The sequence below is a fragment of the Ictalurus punctatus genome, chromosome 14, assembly GCF_001660625.3.
Source record: "Ictalurus punctatus breed USDA103 chromosome 14, Coco_2.0, whole genome shotgun sequence".
Taxonomy (NCBI): Eukaryota; Metazoa; Chordata; class Actinopteri; order Siluriformes; family Ictaluridae; genus Ictalurus; species Ictalurus punctatus.
The window spans coordinates 6,411,646-6,431,249 of NC_030429.2; the positions used below are offsets into that span (position 1 = coordinate 6,411,646).

The following is a 19,604-nucleotide window of genomic DNA, read 5'->3' on the forward strand; positions in this document are numbered from 1 at the left end:
CTTTAGGGTTGGCAGTTAATTTGAAGGTGAAATTAGAGTCAGGAGTTTTCAATCAATGGGATGACAATCAGGTGTGAGTGAGCACCCTGTTTTATTTAAATAACATGGATCCATCAGAGTCTGATCTTCACAACACATGTTTGTGGAAGTGCATTATGGCATGAACAAAGGAGATTTCTGAGGACCTCAGAAAAAGAGTTATTGAAGCTCATCAGGCTGGAAAAGGTTACAAAACCATCTCTAAATAGTTTGGACTTAAATAATCCAAAGTCAGATAGATTGTGTACTCATGGAGGAAATTCAAGAACATTGTTACCCTCCACAGGAGTGGTCGTCCAGCAACAATCACTCCAAGAGCAAGACCTGTATTAGTCCACGAAGTCAAAGAGGAAGCCAGGGTAACTTCTAAGCAACTAAAGGCCGCTCTCACATTGGCTAATGTTCATGAGTCCACCTTCAGGAGAACACTAATGGTGTGTGTGGCAGGGTTGCAAGGAGAAAACCACTACTCTCCAAAAAGAACATTGCTGCCCAATTGCAGTTTGCTAACAATCACATGGACAAGCCAGAAGGTTACTGGAAAATGTTTTGTGAATGGAGGAGACCAAAATAGAATTTAGTGAAAGTGTTATGTTTGGGGAAAGGAACACACTGCATTCCAGCATAAGAACTTTATCCCATCTGTGAAACATGCTGGTGGTAGCATCATGGTTTGGGCCTGTTTTGCTGCATCTGGGCCAGGATGACTCGCCATCATTGATGGAACAAAGATATCTGAATTATACCAGTGAATTCTAAAGGAAAACGTCAGGATATCTGTCTGTGAACTGAATTTCAAGAGAAAGTGGGTCATGCAGCAAGACAACAAGCCTAAGCACACGAGTCATTCTACTAAAGAATTGTTAAAGAAGAGGAAAGTTAATGTTTTAGAACGGCCAAGTCAAAGTCCTGATCTTAAACCAATAGAAATGTTGTGGGAGGACCTGAAGCAAACCGTTCATGTGAGGAAACTCCTCCAGAATTGAAGCTGTTCTGTTCCGAGGAATGTTTAGTTGCGGTTATTGCTGCACAAGTGGCTCACACCAGATATTGAAATCAAAGGTTCACATACTTTTGCCACTCTCAGATATGAAATATTGGATCATTTTCCTCAATAAATAAATGACCAAGTGCAATATTTTTGTCCCATTTGTTTAATAGGATTCTTTATCTATTTTTAGGACTTGAAATTAAAAAGGGATAAAAACATGATGTGCTGCTGTTTTTATTTATTAAATTGTTAGCATTGGCATGTTGCTGAAGGGTAATAGGAATACAACACTGCAGGATGTGCTGTTATTGGAGATTTATCAACTTTGGGGTGGGAAAATTAACTCTACTTCACATCGACCCACATCACAACACCCCATCATTGATTATTTTCCTATAAACGTACGTACTGTGCATGTTTTATTTCTTACAGTCACAGCAGTGTTGAGTAGCTCTATAGTAAAGCCCTTTGATACACTATAACCTGCCAGTGCTTGAAAAAAATTTGGATCTTGCAGTCCTCCCTTTCCCAAAATATATTACACATCTATTGGACATCCCTGCTGATGAATCATGAAGTTGTAGTGTGTGTGTGTGTGTGTGTGTGTGTGTGTGTGTGTGTTGAGTGCTTTGTGCGTGTGGTGATGTCGATGTGCCTGGAGGGCCTGACTTTGGCTTGTGGTTACATGTTTAGGTTCCTTTATATTGCAGCTCATATCATGGAGTTGCTCAACAAGGTCAAGAACAAGTTTTGTTTTAGTCAGAGCAGACACTTCCCCTTGCGGTGTGTTGCTATGGTAAGACTTCCCTTCGGAACAGGAAGTGACAAGCCGTGCGAAGTACCGGGGCGTGAAGTAACAGTGTCGGGTGTGCTCGCTTTCTGGTGAGGTGTCCTCGCTCTCAGCTGGATTGAGCCATGGCCAACAAACTGAAAACTCTGGCAGTGCCAGCCAGTAATCTGGTGAGTGGAAACCTGGGTTAGATTTTCTCCTGCATTTTATGGAGACCTTTTTTTTTTGTTGTTGTAGATAAATCACAGGGAGTGTTGAAGAATTAGATTGGAAGCCGTTTTGGTTTTGCAGTGTCTCTACTTCTTCAGTACGGCACTAGTGACTGATTTAAAGATGTTTACTGTGACGGTAATGTCAACCTCCAGGCAATGGTCGATGCACTCATTTCTGCTTACTCTCAATTAAAACTCCAACATGGGACAAAACTAAATGGTTAGAGCAGGAACTCAACCGATTTGGTTCATTTGGTTACATTTTAAGGATGTGAAAAAGAACACAATGTCGGGACTCCACAAAAAAAAGAAGACAGTGGTACAATTATAATGTTTAACATTGATCAGGACATAGTGCTTGTTGGTGCATGAACATGAAGTGATCTGAAATTCATCATCTGATCATACTAGGCTGTTGAGTACAAAAGTTTGTGCACCATTTATACCAACAAGACTTCGGTTTCCCAGATGTTTATCATCACGAGGAATAAAAATGGTCAAATAGTGTATGTTAAATTTTGTGTTTGTGTGTGTGAGAGGGGGAAGTTAATGTCAGTTTACAAATTTGTGCGTTACTTTCTGAATGAGAACTATTCTCTAGGATGTTGTATGCCCACTCTTTTGCCTTCAGAATTCTCACATTCTCTGAACAGCTGGAGCTGCAGTTGTAATGTTCACCTTTCAAGTCTCCTAACATATCTGGTTTGATTGGTCCATTTTTGTATTTTTTTTTATTTATTTATTTTTTTTTTTGTGTGTGTGTCGTATCCATTGTACATGGTCTCCTTACTTCTAGAGCTGTGGATTTTACTTTGTTTTAAATGGCGTGTAATTATGTAGATAAAACATAAAACAGAGGGTCAGTTTCCTTCCCCTGAACAGTGGTGGTTGGTTGGTGGGTGGAGAGGGGACAGATGGCAGGTCGAGGTTTGCAAACTTTTGCACTTGACCATACATAACATAGCATATCTGCTGCAAAATCATGATTTTAAATCATGGCTAGGCTACTTTTTAAAGACGCCACAATGCAATTCTCTAATTTTCGACATAGTTTTGACTGGTTAAATCCAGTTTTTAAAAAAAAAAAGAACTAGAAACGAAATACTGTAGCACTTTTCCTCATCAAATCATATAATACATGCACAATGCTGCTGCTTGCATGTAGGACAGATCTTTTACTGTCTTGACAGCTCTAGCTAGTGTTGTGGTTGGCGTGATGATCATATAAGAGATATCTTTTGCTGCACTGACACATTTTAAAGTAAAAAAAAAAATCTGGTTTCATAACGGTAAGATTGCTGATGCGATTGTTTATGCTTAAGTCTGACAAGATGAGACACGAATCAGAGCAAACGAGCAGTGAGTAATAGTTTTGCGTTGTTTTTTTTTTTATATGATTGCGAGCAGATATGATGCACGGTTTCTGCATGCGTAAACGTGTGATACGGTCAAGCCGACAAATATATCTTTTTGCTGCAAAGGCATTTTTTTTTGTTGTTTTTTTTTTAAGCTGGTACATACAGTAGATACAGAGGAATGACTTAAGTACCGAATAAAACATGATCGGGAATGCTGTGGTAGAGAAACTAAACAACTGAGCGGTGTGATGCGACTTGACACAAAGCAGAGTTTCTGTTACTGCACGAAGCCGATCAATTTCAAAGAACAGCATGTCCCGAGGGTTATTTTTTCTTTTTATTGCACAGCAGATAGCCAGCACTAACAAATTCTCATGTAGTAAAGAATGCCACATCACTTAGCAGCTATAAAGTCATTCCTTCACCAGCTTCTCTCAGCGTGTCATCTTAACGAGAAACCGCAAAGCTTAAAGTCCTGGAAAATGTTCACACGGAGGAAAACTTGGCTTTACTGCCTGACCGTTACAAAGCGTGAACACTGGAGACTCCTTCAAAAAAAAAAGCTAAATAAACATGACCTTACAGAAAATGAGACCTTAGCAACAAATACACGCCTCTTTAAAATAATTATATAATAATACGTTTATGTGGCACATCCATCATGCGAAACCCTATAAATGATCTGTTCCTGCAGAATTAATTGTATTAATAAACTTGTGATTTGCTTTGCAGCTGGAACTACGGGCAAAGCTGCTGTTCTAGGAAATGAAGTAACACCACCTGACCAATCAGAGTTAAGAATACAACCGTGCTATAATTTAACAGCAGTATAATAATGATTATATATAGGTTGCAAGACAGCAAACAATTTAAATACAGTTTAAGTAAGTATTAAAAGCTAAACATGGCGAGGCGGAGGGTGGGGTGGGGTGGGGAGGGGGGGGGGGGGGGGGGGGTGTTACTCGAAATATAACCATAACTGCAGCTGTGTGCAAAAGTTTGTATAACTGCAGTCAAGTGCAAAAATTTGCAACCGTTTGCACTCGAGTGTACTTCTCTATGAAGAGAAATTTACATGGATTAGTATCAGCAAAGCGAGGATGCCATTGAGAATCCTGCTTCTGGCACTCGTGAGAATGGGGTCAGATCATGAAAAGCAACATGATGAAACTCCGTTTCCTGTGTAACAGCTGCCACTCTACTGAACACCTCTAGTGCAAAAGCAAACCGTTCAGCTGTTCGGGAGACGACTTCCTGCTGCCATCTCGCAACTTTACCCCAATTCATGCACATTGTTTAGTTAAAGTTTATCCTCCTGTTTGACTCTTTTTGTCTTGTGTGTTTTGCTTCTTGCAGACGCAGGCGGTTTCTGATGGAGGTAAGTGCAAATCGAGTACTGACATTGCACAGTTGCTTTTCTGTTGCTTTTTTTTTTTAATCTTCACGTCCCGTAGATCTGGGACAATTACTGGTTTTGTCTTGATTTCAGCTTCAGGAAGACGAAGTTTGTTTACAGCAAGCTATTTTTGTATTTTTTTTTTTTTGTAAAGCATGAGAAAATGATAGATTTGTGAGTTTAACATGCATATTAATTGTAAAGTTGTAAGAATTTAGTGAAGAGGAGCATCAGAAACTCTTACTGCAGCAGACAGATGGTAGTGTGGAAGCATTCGGTCGAACCTGGAGTGCAGGAGGAAGAAATATGACATGATGAATAATAGACTGCATGCGCACTTAAGCCTGGGCCGCATGCCTAACCGATGTCGATACCATGAATATTATGACAGATTTTACGGATTGTTTTTGTTGTGGATCATCCTTCAGTCTTCAGACTCCGCCCACACGACAAGAATAAAAACGCCACACACTTAGATTAGAAACCGGAGTCCTGACTAATTGTCTTAAATCTTAAAACCTTGGTGAATTTCTTAAGAACAAATATCTCAAACGGTCACGTTCCGCTCATTGGGTTATTTGTGTTTTGTGCAAGCTTGCAGTGTGAATTTAAAAACGTTAAAATGATTTTTGTGTACTTTTTAACCCTGACACGCCCACTGCACACGAAGCCCCGCCCCCCTCAGAATCAGTGGTTTTCAGTAGAGTTCATACACATAGCCGTCTACCGTCTTTAAGTTATAAATTAGCAGCTGTACTGACTCTGTCACTTTGTCGTTGATCCAAACAGGTTACTATTTCGTCAGTTAATGATTGAATTACCATTATCTGACGAGGAGAAATGTAGTCTCCATCTAACATCATCGCCTTTACTGTTAGTAGGTGCGTCCATCTTAGAAAATCTGGTGACATTGGTGTACAACACAGAATTTTACCACGTTGGCTTTTTAAAAGCAGTAAACATGGGGGCGTGTCTGTCACATGACTAACAGGAGAGATATAAACACAACCCAGGAGTTGTTTGTTCAGTAATGTTCAACGATTGTTTCATGTTCCATAGATATTTCCATTATTCTTCATAGTAAGAGCAATACAAAATCACGAGCGTACCTTTTAAGCCTGTCGATTAATTCTGTACTTCTTGTATAGAAATGAATCCAGTCGTATTTGACACGTTTCCTTCTCATCTCTCCGAAGAGTTGAACATGTCGAGGTTGTCGAGCACAGGCAGCAGCCCGAGTCTGAGCAGCGGCTCTGCTGGAGGAGAGGCTCCTAGTGGAGTAGACGGTCCGGCCAGCAGGGTCGTCGGCTGGGCCGTATGCTTCGAGCGCCTGATGGAGGATGCAGTTGGAGTGCGCTACTTTACTGTAAGAGCTCAAACCTCAATTCTCAACTCAGATTTTTTTTTTGGTTGCATGTTTAACACTATGAACTACTTTGATCCTTTATCTGCACAAGAATTAATGTTAAAATGGAAAAACAATAGACATGGTGGACAAAAAAATCCCACTGGAAGACCATAATATATTTTGAGAGATGAGAGAAAAATGTTTCTGAACTGGAATTAATGGATCTAACTGGAATAGGCAGATCTGGATCACTCTAAATAGGTACAAAATCACATTTGTTTGATGTTTAAATAAATATAAAGTGTATACGCCGCCCAGCCGCACCATACACGCCGCCCAACAGATCCAGTAGGTTTCGACCTAATTAATTGAAGTCATCCATCATCCATCGGATTGATGGATGACTAATTGAATTCCTCATCTGTCAATATGTCTGAAAGCAAAAAGGAAAAACTCATGTAGTTTCATACAAATGCATTTGACTCATGTAGTCTCACTTCTAGAAGTCCTGAGATTCAGTGCACCGTGTAAACATTCGGTGACGTTTGTACTCAGATGGGGGATTGCTGGGTGACGATGCTCTGCTCAGATGTCAGATTTGCTGGAAATAAATACTGTTCCATCCAAACTGCTCCGAATAACCAGTTTGTATTTGCTTTTTGTAAGATAAACTAACGAGTAGTGTTCAGAAAAAAAAATTAAATACAGAGTGTTTTTTAAAGAAATATATTTTTATTTTATTTTAGGTTTTTCATAGGTCAGCATATTTGAAAGACTCGGAAGAGGATAGTGGTTAATGACTCATTTTAGCCAGCTCACTGCTGCCCTTGTGAAACAGTTCTCTGGAAACGTTCGCACTAATGTCTCATTACAGATGTGAATCATCATTGTAAGTATGATTGTAATATGATTATCTGGACCGGTTTCCCAATAATCTGGTTGTTTAGCGATACATAGACGGATACAACTTTATCGTCATTGCGCAGTACAGCTACTCGGCAGCGAGATGCAAACGGAAGCATTGTAGCAAATTTACGAACTGCCGGTTGAACACGTAATCATGCATTCTCACTTCTAGAGGCTATGAGATTCAATGTGCAGTGTAAACACGTGGTGACGTTTTTAATACGTACCATTACTTTTTATTTTTCTACATTTACTCTAATACACCAACAAAATGGTGGGGGGGAAAAAAGAAGTAATATTCTCACAAATAGATATAAAAAAATGAGACGAGAACTTATTCCTTACAAAATTAAAGAATTTCAAAGTTTCTTAATTTTGTGATTTTAGATGAGTGTGTAACGTGTGCGCTCACCCTGCAGTGTTAAATAATGTCTCTCTCGATGAACTTAAATGAAGTTAGCAGAGGACATAATGCATGTCAGCAGATATATTTGGTAGCTTTTAAATAGGTATTAAATTAAGACCTGCACTCTCGCATGAAAATTATGACCAGCTTCCTGTTTAATGTGACTTGGCCAGAAAAGAAAAATAACAGGTTGTGGGTGCAGCAAAATTCAAACAGACTTTCCTTTATGCTTATGAGAAAGTTCTGCAAGAAGAAAAAAAAAAAAAAAAAACCCAACTCATACCCACACCTACAAAGCCATTCTAAAAATGCTGTGACTCAATACTGCAAACTATAAACTGCGAGTTAGCATGCTGTTTGCTAAATGCAGTGATCTCCACTAATATTAGCACCCTTGGTAAATATGAGCAAAGAAGGCTGTGGAAAAGTTGTCTTTATGGTTTAATTTTGAGCTACTGTTTTTAATACAAACAGACCAAAAAAAAGCAAAGTACACACAAGTTGATGCTGGGAAAATATTTTACCTTCACTTTAGGACAGCTGTATGAGTCCTGCTTCTGTAAATGAACATGGTTTGAAATTGTTTTCTGACATTTATGTTCTCCAGGATTTTCTGAAATCGGAGGTGAGTGATGAGAACATCCTCTTCTGGCAGGCCTGTGAGAAGTTCCAGAAAATTCCACCTAATAATCTGGATGAGGTAGGAATGATTTCATATAAGAGTCATTCGTTACTGACCTAAATTCCTACATTGTGTTTTTCATGTTCTATCTGCACACTCCCCCTACCTACCTCCTCCCCCCCACTTTCCAAACACGTTGATCACACCGGGTATAGCAGCAAATATTTTATAGGTGTTCTGTCATGAATTGAAGCAGATAATAGGTTAGAAATCTATCGGTGTATTTTATTTCAGGCTGTGGAAACTTTTACTGCCAGTGAAGGTTCTTCTGTCAAGTATGTGTTTGATTCAGGGTTGAGCGCATTTTGATCGAGTGACAGGTGTTATTTGGTTCCGAGACAGGTGTGTCTGAACCTGGGTCAGGTGTGTATTTAAGCGGGAGTTGGTGTGTGTGTGTGTGTGTGTGTGTGTGTGTGTTTGATTGATTGATTTGGAGTCGGGTAGTAAGATAGCATTTGATTTTCTATCATTTTCATCCTCATCAAACCACTGAGTGAGTCTTCCTGAATGACACCACTACCCTACCATCCGGAGAGAATTGTTTCATCAAAGGATAAGTGTGCAGAACCCCTCAAAGGGGACAAGTGAATGCAAATGCCAGCAAAATCAACAAACCGCCATCCACTTTTACTTTACTTCTGCGTGTCCTGCAATACAGAGGAGAAAATGAAGAAATCATTGTGGTATTGCGGTCCGTGACTTCTTGTTTTTCACATTCAACTGGTTTGGAGGTTTTCTTTGAGAAACATTTTTAGCTAAATGCAGATAAGCTTTAGCATTGCACTGGGCACATGGTAGAGCCAAACTGAATTTAAAATGTATCAGTGTTGGTAGAATCTCAAACTACATTTACATTTGTGTATTTGGCTGATTAAACTTTTTATTTATTTACTTTCCCACTTAGACTCCCATGTTAGGTGTCACGAATCATAAAATAGTCAGTTAACCTATGAATGACAATTTCCTGCTATATATATAAGTTACAATAATACAGTGATGAGTAACCAGCGGAACAAAGGTTTACCTCAAATGGTAACCACACCAGTGTTTATAAAAAAAAAAAAAAAAAGTACCTCTAGTTGTGTGTATACACACACGCGGAGGAAGAGCTGGGGATGTTTCAGTATTAATAGTGATATGCTGTCTACGGTCATATCTGAAGAGTGTGAACGAATTGTGTAAATAGTCTTTTAGGTCCTGTAAAAGATTTTTATTTATTTATTGTGGTTAAATTTCGTAAGCAAAGCTGATTTTAAAATCTGTTTTGGTCAAATAATAATTAGTTTATTATAGTTATAGTTTATTATTATTATTATTTTTTTTTTTTTCCCCCAGTAAAGAGCTGAAAAGTGCATTGCAATAAAATTTAAAACCTTTTAAGGGGCATGAAATTCCCTAGTGACACAAGCTAAATATAATCGTTACTAATAACTGTAAAGGAGAAAAAAAGAGGAACCTCTGTATCAACATGAGAATAACAACTGAATCGTCGACCTGACGTGTATGTACGCTCGTTCTGTGTAATCACAGCGGCGTAACTGCTGACTACGACTAGTTTCGATAAAATACAGTGTAGAGAAAAAAATTGTAACGGGACACGGATCAGCGGACAGAAAATTCACACAGCAATGGCAATATAGCTAAGTTTGAAATGTTAAAATGCACAAATACACCAAACACAACTCATTATCACTAACTACCTTTGCAGCTTTGTAACTGAGTAATGATACAAATCCTAAAAATTAGAATATATTAGAATAAATCAGCTGATGGTCATTCAGATCAACTTCCTATCAAATTGGAGAACAAATACATGCCTTACCTGCTCAGCAAGAGGGGGGAAAAAAAAAAGTCTCATGTACTGCCTTGCATACTTTCTTTCAGGGGGAAAGCAACAGCTAGCTAGCATTATTTGGAGTTGGGACTGAACCTGGGTGTGTGTGTGTATATATGTGTGTGGGGGGGTGTGTATGTATGTATGTATGTATATGTATGTATATGTATGTATGTGTGTGTGTGTGTGTGTGTGTGTGTGTGTGTGTGTGTATATATATATATATATATATATATATATATATATATATATATATATATATATATATATATATATATATATATATATATATATATATATATATATATATATATATATATATAAAATATTTTATATATAATATGCGCGCATTCCTGTTTTAGCGTTCAAAATGTATAAAACTAAAAAACAGAACTGTTATGACGTTCATGTGGCTCTGTGGCTGGTCAGAACTGCAGTGCAAGCATCTCTCACTTACTCCAGTGACTCAGTGCAAATTTTGTATTTTTCTGCATGGCAGCATCATCAGCATCATCAACCCTTTACTACCTGCATTTATTGACAAACGTGTACCGCAGTTTCGGATGTATGACTATAGTATTAAAATGCTGAATATTAAACAGTAATATTACACTACGTATAAAATGTATTTATTTATTTTAACACCATAGTACATTGTACTTAGACTGTACTACTATCTCATATTCAAGATTCAAAAACTTCCTTGTATTGTAAGCAAGTGAGTCTTACTTTCTTTCTGCTAGTCACGGTGTGTGTAGATTGACATCTTGTGTGTGTAAAGTTGGGGCATGGTGATGTGTGACCTCGCTGAGCTACCATATGATGTACAAGTAGCAAGTCATGTGATGAAATCAATGAAAAGTGATTTAAATATCAGTATCATTACAGGATCCTTTTATAACCATGCCTTTATTACTCATAGTAGCCGATTAGATATTCATTCATCCCCCCCCCCCCCATTATATATTGTTTTACTTTATTAACACACTATTATAATCAGTATCATTTAAAATGGCTTATTATGTATTATAATGTGTTGCCATGTGGCCCAGTCCGGTGTTAAATCCGATCACACTAATTTAATGCTGACGCGAACATCTATTTGCTCTGTCTCTTCCTCTTTCTCTCGGCATTCAGCTGAAGAAGCAAGCCCGCTCCATCTACGATCTATATCTATCTGAGAATTCCTTTAACGCCGTGAACATAGACGACACGGCACGCACTAACGAGAGCGACCTGGAGAACCCTACACCAGAAATGTTTAGCAAAGCCCAGCAACAGGTACACAGCACACCCACATGCACATGACTGTTTTATACAGTATTCGGTGTAATTCTGAAATCACTGAATGCCTTTATGCGGTGTGTTTGTTTGTTTGTTTACCTTTCCTGGACAGATCTATAAGCTGATGAAGATGGATAGTTATGCACGGTTCGTGCGCTCTGCACTCTATCAGAACTGCATGCTGGCCGGTGTGGAGGGACGACCCCTGCCGGATCTCGTGTCTCAAAATAAGTGCGTCACACCAACCAGTGGCAGGAAGGTAACATTTGATTTTTTTTTCATTCATTCATTCATGCACTAGTACTGTTACCCTGTACTCCCACAAGCAAGCAGCAAAGCAGCTGGTACATTTTATTTAAACTAATGTGACCTGGAACCACAATATATAAACTACAAATGATATGGTTTATGGTGTTGAACAATTAACATGGATTGCCAGGATCATAGCTAATGTAGCTAGCTACCATTATTGGGGGGGGGTAGGTCACTGAATTTGGGTGGAAGCTTTTCTTTTAAAAATAATAAGAAAAACAGAAATCTCTTATGGGAGTAGCTGTGGCTGGTCTGAACTGCAGTGCAAGCACCTGTCAGTTACTCAGATGGTCTTACACATTCTGCCTGGATTTTATTTGATTTTTTCTGCATGGGAACATCTTCAGATGTGCACATGCACCCAGCTGGTTACAACCTGCATTTATTGAAAAACATGTAATCACATTTTCAGATATAATACTATAAAATTAAAATACCTAAAACGTGGTAGACAAACACGTCCTTGTATAAAGAAATTTTTTTGTTTGCATGTTCTCACAGATACTGCAGTAAAAAAAAACAAAACAACACTTTAGAATGTTGCCATGGACATATTTTACATAATCCTGTAGAGAGACTGTATAGACTGTACTGTGTGAGGTGTTTTATGCAAAGGCACAAACTAACAATATGATCTCATATTTTTGGAAATGTACAAATATGAGAACTTCTTAAAATGACTGAAGGGTCACACCCACAACAGAAAGCAGTAGCTATTGCTATACTTGCTACACAAATCTTTAGCAATATTAACTGGAAAATAGTATTAGCAAGAAATTTGTGAAATATTATTACTTTATAACCTTGCGTGTTTTATTTAAATCTCAATAGGAAATATTCGATAAATGAGTCTATGTTTGAAGATGTGTTCACTTGTTAAGAGATCTTGTTTCCAGTCCCCAGCGAAGTAGTGCTACGTTTCAGGCCAAGTCTAAAGAAACTGTTGTACTCAGTCAGTACGTTTACATGGACAACGATAATCCGATATTAACCAGATTAAGACAACACTCTGATTAAGAAACTATCATGTAAACAGTGATTATTGATGACCTTAATCTGTCTAAAGTCATACTCGAAGTAAACACAAATGGAATTAAGACGTGTGGAGTATTCCTGTTTTAGTCGCATTATGGAAGTGCGTTACAGACATGTACACACCTTAATCTCACACTTAACATCACGTGAGAGTTTTCATCGCATTTTGCGACAGGACACATACACACATGGCAGCGCTCAACTGTTTGACGGTAAACAAGAAAGCACGGCTGCGTCCCAAACCGCGTACTTACCTACTGTATAGTAGGTGAAATACACTTATATCAGCTACGATATAGTAGGCAAGTATGCGGTTTGGGACGCAGCCCACGGCTTCAAACAGTCGTCTATTAGCACGTACAGCATGACAAATAATCAGCTGCACTTGAAGCTTTCGTAAAATAAAAAATGAAACACCCAAAACTGTATACGGTCCCATAACGAAGACCAACGGTATGTCGATACGTGAAATTCTGGAGGGAACGTCGGACGGCGTGGTGCGGTGACGTAATAACGTGTGCCGTTAATCGATCTATGTTCTATAACATGTAAAACGGGATCATGAAAGGAATATTCTAAAAGCGACTCATGTAAACACCTTAATCACAATATTGTCTTATTCAGAATAAGGTCAATAATTAGATTAATGCTGTCCATGGAAGTGTAGTCAGTGTTGCACAACATGTCCTGTTGCTATAAAATAATGTAAATAAATAAAATGAATTGGTCTAAGGGGATGCAAACTTTTGCACTCAACTGTATGCACATTTAATGAGACATGATGTGCTTCTTACTGTGTGTGTGTGTGTGCGTGTTCGTGCGTGCGTGTGCACATGTGTGAGCAGAGCACAAACGTGAAAACACCATCGTCTGACAGCAAAGCCAACAAAAAGAAGAAGCTTGAGAAGAGAGGATCATGGGGAGGTACTGCAGGACTGGTGTAACTCTGTGTTCTCACATCTTATGGACTCTGCATCTAACTACTGGACTAAATATAACGTGTGTGTGTGTGTTAGCAGACGTGTCTTACCGGCAGGTCACAGTGTCGAGGCAGGAGTCTCAGATCTCTGTGAAATCCAGCAGCAGTGTGGAGTTAGGGTCAATTTCCAACAGATCAGAGGTGCGTGTAGGTAACACTACAAATCCTAAATGACTGGTCAAGATCTAATAGAGGGTTGTATTATTTTTGCAGCGTTTGCACTGTAGCTTTGTCACTAATATAATACACAAAGCTAGTTTTGGATTACATACATTTTGTATACATTTTAATTTCAGACTGAACAACATTGCAAAAAATTATAATCAGATATAAGCCAGTGACAACATCCTGAATAATGAACATTTATCTGATGTTTCTCATTTTTAGATTATTATTATTATTATTATTATTATTATTATTATTATTATTACATAAATTATCAGCTTAATAATGTCAGGCTTACAATTAATATAATTCTATTGGCAGATCTCTGTGTGATGACAAATTCTTAAAATAGCAAATATGTGGAAATTGAAAAGGGACAATTTCAATGTTTATAAATGTTTAATATTTGAGAAATATTAGATATTCAAGATACTATCAGTCAACAGATAGTTATCAGTATTGGTAAGATCTGCTAAGTTGGGCGGTACCTGCCGATTACCAGTTAATCAGCCGATATTGTTTTTAAATTGATACCGAATGAAAAAAACAACACTCAAAGTACAACGTTGCTGAACTTTATTACAAACATAAACAGTACACTGACTGTACTATGAAAATTTCCTGTAGTGTGTGTGTGTATGTGTATATATGTGTGTGTGTGTGTGTGTGTATATATATAATATAATTTTTATATACTAATATAATATAATTTCTATATATATATAAAAATATAATTTCTCTCTCTCTCTCTCTCTCTCTCTATATATATATATATATATATATATATATATATATATATCATTTTTAATGAAATGATTATATATATATATATAATCATTTTTAATGAAATGAATATGTATGAACTATTATTAAATATTAAGGTAAATTAAAAGATGTACATCCACACTGAACCAAAAAGTTAGACTGTAAATAATAAAAATCAAGACATCCAAAATGAATTAAACACTTCAAATGACACAACAAAATTCAGTGCTAGTTTTTATTTCACCTCTATAGGCCGCTCTCGTTACTGTATAATGACAGTGGATCCTTCTCAGCCGCTCCTGCAAGGGACGCAAGGATTTTTGCAGAGAAGCGATGTATTGGTGCCGATCGATTGGTTTTGCTGACCTCTACAAGATGTGTTGAATATACCATAGTATTTAAATTATATATTGTTATATAGTATTTACATTATATATTTCTGCTTTATTTAGTTTATTTACTATTATATACTATAGTATATTATAATATACTATTAAATCTAGTCTCTTACTTCAAGGCCTCTCGGTTGAGACACTTTTATGGATGGTGTAATTTATACAGAGTTTCTAAAATATTTCAGATTTAGCATATGTAAAATCAGTGCACCAAAGAAACTATTATCTTCACAATTAATTATCTTGAACGTTTTTAAACAAATGGCAAATCATGTTTCTTTTAGAGTTTAAGCTTGAAATAAATAGTAAACCTTGAGAAATAAGCTTAATGCCCTTATATTTGTTACAGAATATAATAATCTCATAATGAGATGTTGGATAATGTTTCCTTTATTCAGGATGTTGCTTGTCATGATATAATTTTTTTGCAGAATGAATAATTCTGTTATTCATTGTTCTGTCTGTCATTCTGTCTCCCTCTTTATTTTATTTTTTATCCTGCATTTTCTTACGGTCTCCCTCTCAGGATGGCTGCTCGAGTCCTGTTGGTTCGGAGCCGAACTCGTCTGGTCGAGCGGATAAGTACTGCTGTGTGTTTATGCCCGATGGCACGGCCAGCCTGGCGCCGGCTCGCCCCGGTCTGACTCTGCGTGACATGCTGAGCAGTCTGTGTGAGAAAAGAGGCTTCCCCATGAAAGACATCGTGATCTACCTCCAGGGCAAGGATAAGGTCACACATGCACTGTCCTGATTTCAATACATAACAAATTTGGTGTTCATTCAAAATAAATGCACTTCATTGGCCTTGACGTGCTTTTTATCTAGTAAATGACCTCATGTGGGCTAAAGCAGTAACTCTGCTGATGACTACACTACCACAGTTTGGTAATCTTGGTGTAGACTGATGGCTGATATAATCCCAGCCTTTGCAGCAGCTGAATAATGTTCTCCTGTCATGTTGTGTTGTGCAGAATGTGTGTCAGAAGCAGCAGCCTCTGTCCTTGGACCAGGACAGTTCTGTCCTGCAGGATCAGCAGGTCACCCTGGAAGTCAGAATAACATTTATGTGAGTCCATCTGTCACACGCAGATTATTGAAACCTTACAGGAAAGAGAAATGTATTTTTCATGATGTATTCCCAAGATGCATTACATGAAAAATTGTCAAATTTCAATCACTGAGATTGAGTGAGATTTGTGAGTATTTAAAAAAAAAAAATAGGGTAATGGACTTTTTTTTTTTTTTTTTTTTTTTTAAATAAATGTTGTTAAAGAAACCTACTTGAACTGGCGAAATTGCAATTGCACAAAATTCTTTTGCATGGTCTTTTGCAGTGATGTTTGTGGTAAATGAGAACTTTTAGCTGTACTTTTTTTTTTTTTAGAGGGCTTTGGTTCAATGCACGTTGTGATGACGTCACACGACGTGTCTTGGCCCGAATCTGCAGATTCGGAGTTTTCTTGATTTTTGCATTCATTTGTGTGATCACAAAACCCTGGAGGGACATTTATTTATTTATTTATTTATTTGTAATTGTTGTTTTATTGGCAGATCATTTATTTTTCTAAAAGTAAATGCTTGAAAGAAGCTAAAAGGTAGAACAAGACGAGGTCACATTTGAAATGTTACACCCCAAATTTGATTTCCTTTAACTGCATGTACCGAAGTGTTTTATTCCTCTTGTACAACAGCAATTTAACATTATTTTTATTTGGTAAAGAACATTGTTGCGTGTTTGTGTCCCCCCCCCTTAAATTATAGTTCTATTTAATGCCATGGAACATTTTGAACAAGTTAGTTCCTGTTATCACTTACGTAATAGCAACTTACGGAATAGCACCAGCCTCTCTTTTTTTTTTTTTTTTTTTTTTCTTTTTTTTTTTCTCTCTCTCTCTCTCTCTCTCTTCTTTTTCTTCTTTTTCCCCCCTCCCCCTTGAATACAAAAATGCAGCTTGTCCTGTTACTAAGAAACCCCAAAGACTTCCACCTGATGGAAAGCTTGAAAGATACAGCTTTACCTTCACAGCTGACCCCTAAACACTCCTATAATACTACAAATGCGAAACTTTTTTTTTTTTTTTTTTTTTTTTTTTTTTTTTTTAAAACCCAAAAAACAATGTTTATGTAGCGCATTTTCCATAGAGTCCCTGTATAAGTTATAGAAATGCTGATGAATTAGAAACCCATTAATATAAACATTGCAGTCAGAACTATGGGCAGAACTGCTGTGTACAGAAAATGAGTCAACACCTTTTGACCAATCAGATTTAAGAATTCCACAGTACTGTTGTATACTGAGAAAGAGACAGACAGATTTGTTCAGGATATTTTTACATGCTAGTTTTTTTGTAGTGATGTCGTGTGTGTGTGTGTGTGTGTGTGTGTGTGTGTGTGTGTGTGTGTGTGTGTGTGTGTGTGTGTGTAGGTTGGAGATCGTGTTCACAGGGAAGACGATAGGCATCGTGGCCAAATCGAGTAAGACTCTGGGGGACGCCGTCTCTTCTGTTTTACAGAAACACCAACTCCGAACGCAGGACGCCGTCATCACTGTGGTGTGTGTTGTGAAAGTTTTCTAAATTCTGCCTTATATAAAGATTACCTCCTTACAGTGTTACACTCATGCTGTAGCTGTTAGAAGGTCTAAATTGCATAATAATTTCCTGTGATGCCTAATAACCAAGTTCTGTCTTTCCATCAGAGTGGCTCGAAAGAACCCTTAAACATGGACACTACCGTGTTGCGCCTGGCCAACAAGACTCTCTGTCTGGACCAAGTCAAAAGTGAGTCAGCAATCAAAAAACCCCTGACGTTTTGACCTGTTTGAACATCTTTACTCTTCACCACCTCTCCTGTCTTCATGCGTTTAGTTTGTTGTATAAACGTGATAATGTTTTGGCTCACAGACTCCTCGGTGGCCAAAAATCACTTCACATCCCATGAGCTTTTTCATCTCACGGAGTCTCTCAGACCTTAAGACAATTACTGAGTGTTAGCACAAGAAAAGTACTTCGGCTGGTTTCCTTTTTTTTGTCCTAGTGAAAGAGCTCGCTGGATTCTGAGTGCACTGGATTCTACTCTTTGAACTTGCCATGAATACTGTTACAGTCCTTCCAGGATTGCAGAAATGAACGCAAAATCGAGCAAACCTTCTATATATGGAGGAGCTTTCAATTTTTCCAAATTGACGCAGATATTCTGCAGATTTTCATATGAAACCATAATGAACTTTTTTACACCATCTGGTGTTATCCAGATGAGGATGGGTTCCCTTCTGAGTCTGGTTCCTTTCAAAGTTTCTTCCTCTTCACATCTTAGGGAGTTTTGCCGTGCCACCGTTGCCACCGGCTCGCTCAATTGGGATAAATTTGCACGTTTTAAAATCTGTATCCCGTATTTTGTTTCTGTAAAGCTGCTTTGAGACAGTGTCTCTTGTAAAAAGTGCTATACAAATGAAATTGAATTGAATAGATTTTGTCAAAGACGTGCCTTCATCACAACGCGCATTCTACCAAAGCCCTCTTCGATTCATGTTCGTTGAACATGAGTACAGCTAAAAAGTCTCATTTACCATCAAACATCACTGTGAAAGGCCGCGCAAAACATTTTCATGCAATCGCAATTTCGCCAATTCAAGTAGTTTTCTGCAGAAATGCACAAAAAAACCCTCCACAAGTTGCATCACAAATTTTTTGCATAACAAAATCAACTATTTTTAGCTGAAAAATTACCAAAAAAAACGTGGAATACAGTGGAATCCTGTATGGACTGGTAAAAAGTGTGGTTGGTTTGCTTGCTAGATCGAACACAGGGTTAGGACAAAAATGTTCCATCTAGCTTCCTAAGAGGTTGTTAAGTTGGTTCCTCTGAGGAACTCTTAATGGTTCTATGTAGAACCCTACAACAGAAGAGCATTTAGCAAATAGTGGAAATGGAACATCTTTAGCAGACTAGAATCAGTAACTTTCCGACAAGTGTGCTGCAAAGCAAAGGCTTCTTGGTCATACTTTCTGAGTAAGCAACAAACCTTTCCTTCAGGAAAGTTACTTTTTAAACTCCCGTAAAGTCTCACGGAGCATTGAATCGTTTTCTTAATTGTATATTGACGTATCAAATATTTTATCATGCTGTATAATCTGAGAAATGAGAAATTCTGTATACGTATTCCATCAACATTACTCTGGAGGTGTCACTTGACTGTGTGTTTTATATTGTGCTGCACTTGGTTCAGATGGAGGTGACGTGAAGGGAAATCCAGCTGTAGAACGAGGCCGAGTGAGCACCAGGCCCAAAAATGAGGTGGAGGGTATGTACAATCAACATTCGCCGATCATTACGCACCAATTAAACAGTAAAGACATCATTGTGCTGTTAGAATATCCTGCCATAGACTTTACATTGTGTCTGCTGATGCTGTTAAGACTGTTGGCATTTGGTTCTTTGTAGTTAGGTTTGAGAAGAGTTGCTGGAGACATACCACGCTGTGCTGTAGGTACACCATAGTCCTAGCCGGAGTTTATTTCATAGTAGTAGTTATCAGTTTGGCAGTTTATTAGGTACACCTACCTTTCGTGGTGTTACGCTTAAGGATGGGAGGATCGATCTGAGATAGATCAGCCCATTTGTGGCCAGATATGTGACTGATCGAACGATACTTCCTTTATCTGCCCGATACAGTTAACCGATCGAGAACACACAAAAAAAAAAACG

General features: G+C 37.9%; 1 protein-coding gene across 5 annotated transcripts in view; it reads left to right on the top strand.

Moving 5' to 3' along the window:
- rgs14a (regulator of G protein signaling 14a) overlaps nt 1–19,604 on the top strand; it is a 36,610-nt gene that overhangs the window by 2,438 nt on the left and 14,568 nt on the right. For 2 of the 5 annotated variants that reach the window (XR_008397849.1, XM_053685766.1), the window contains exons 2-13: nt 4,747–4,768; nt 5,983–6,152; nt 8,054–8,146; nt 11,100–11,243; nt 11,359–11,505; nt 13,439–13,517; nt 13,610–13,713; nt 15,424–15,627; nt 15,869–15,963; nt 17,323–17,449; nt 17,596–17,677; nt 19,126–19,200. Coding sequence is in view for 4 of the 5 variants with exons in the window: in XM_053685766.1 (XP_053541741.1) it covers nt 4,747–4,768; nt 5,983–6,152; nt 8,054–8,146; nt 11,100–11,243; nt 11,359–11,505; nt 13,439–13,517; nt 13,610–13,713; nt 15,424–15,627; nt 15,869–15,963; nt 17,323–17,449; nt 17,596–17,677; nt 19,126–19,200 (1,342 nt within the window). In the remaining variant the exon portion in view is untranslated. Of the gene's footprint in view, nt 1–1,832; nt 1,991–4,122; nt 4,184–4,746; nt 4,769–5,982; nt 6,153–8,053; nt 8,147–11,099; nt 11,244–11,358; nt 11,506–13,438; nt 13,518–13,609; nt 13,714–15,423; nt 15,628–15,868; nt 15,964–17,322; nt 17,450–17,595; nt 17,678–19,125; nt 19,201–19,604 lie in introns of those variants that run through there. The other 3 variants (XM_053685769.1, XM_047159883.2, XM_053685767.1) reach the window with 3 other exon arrangements.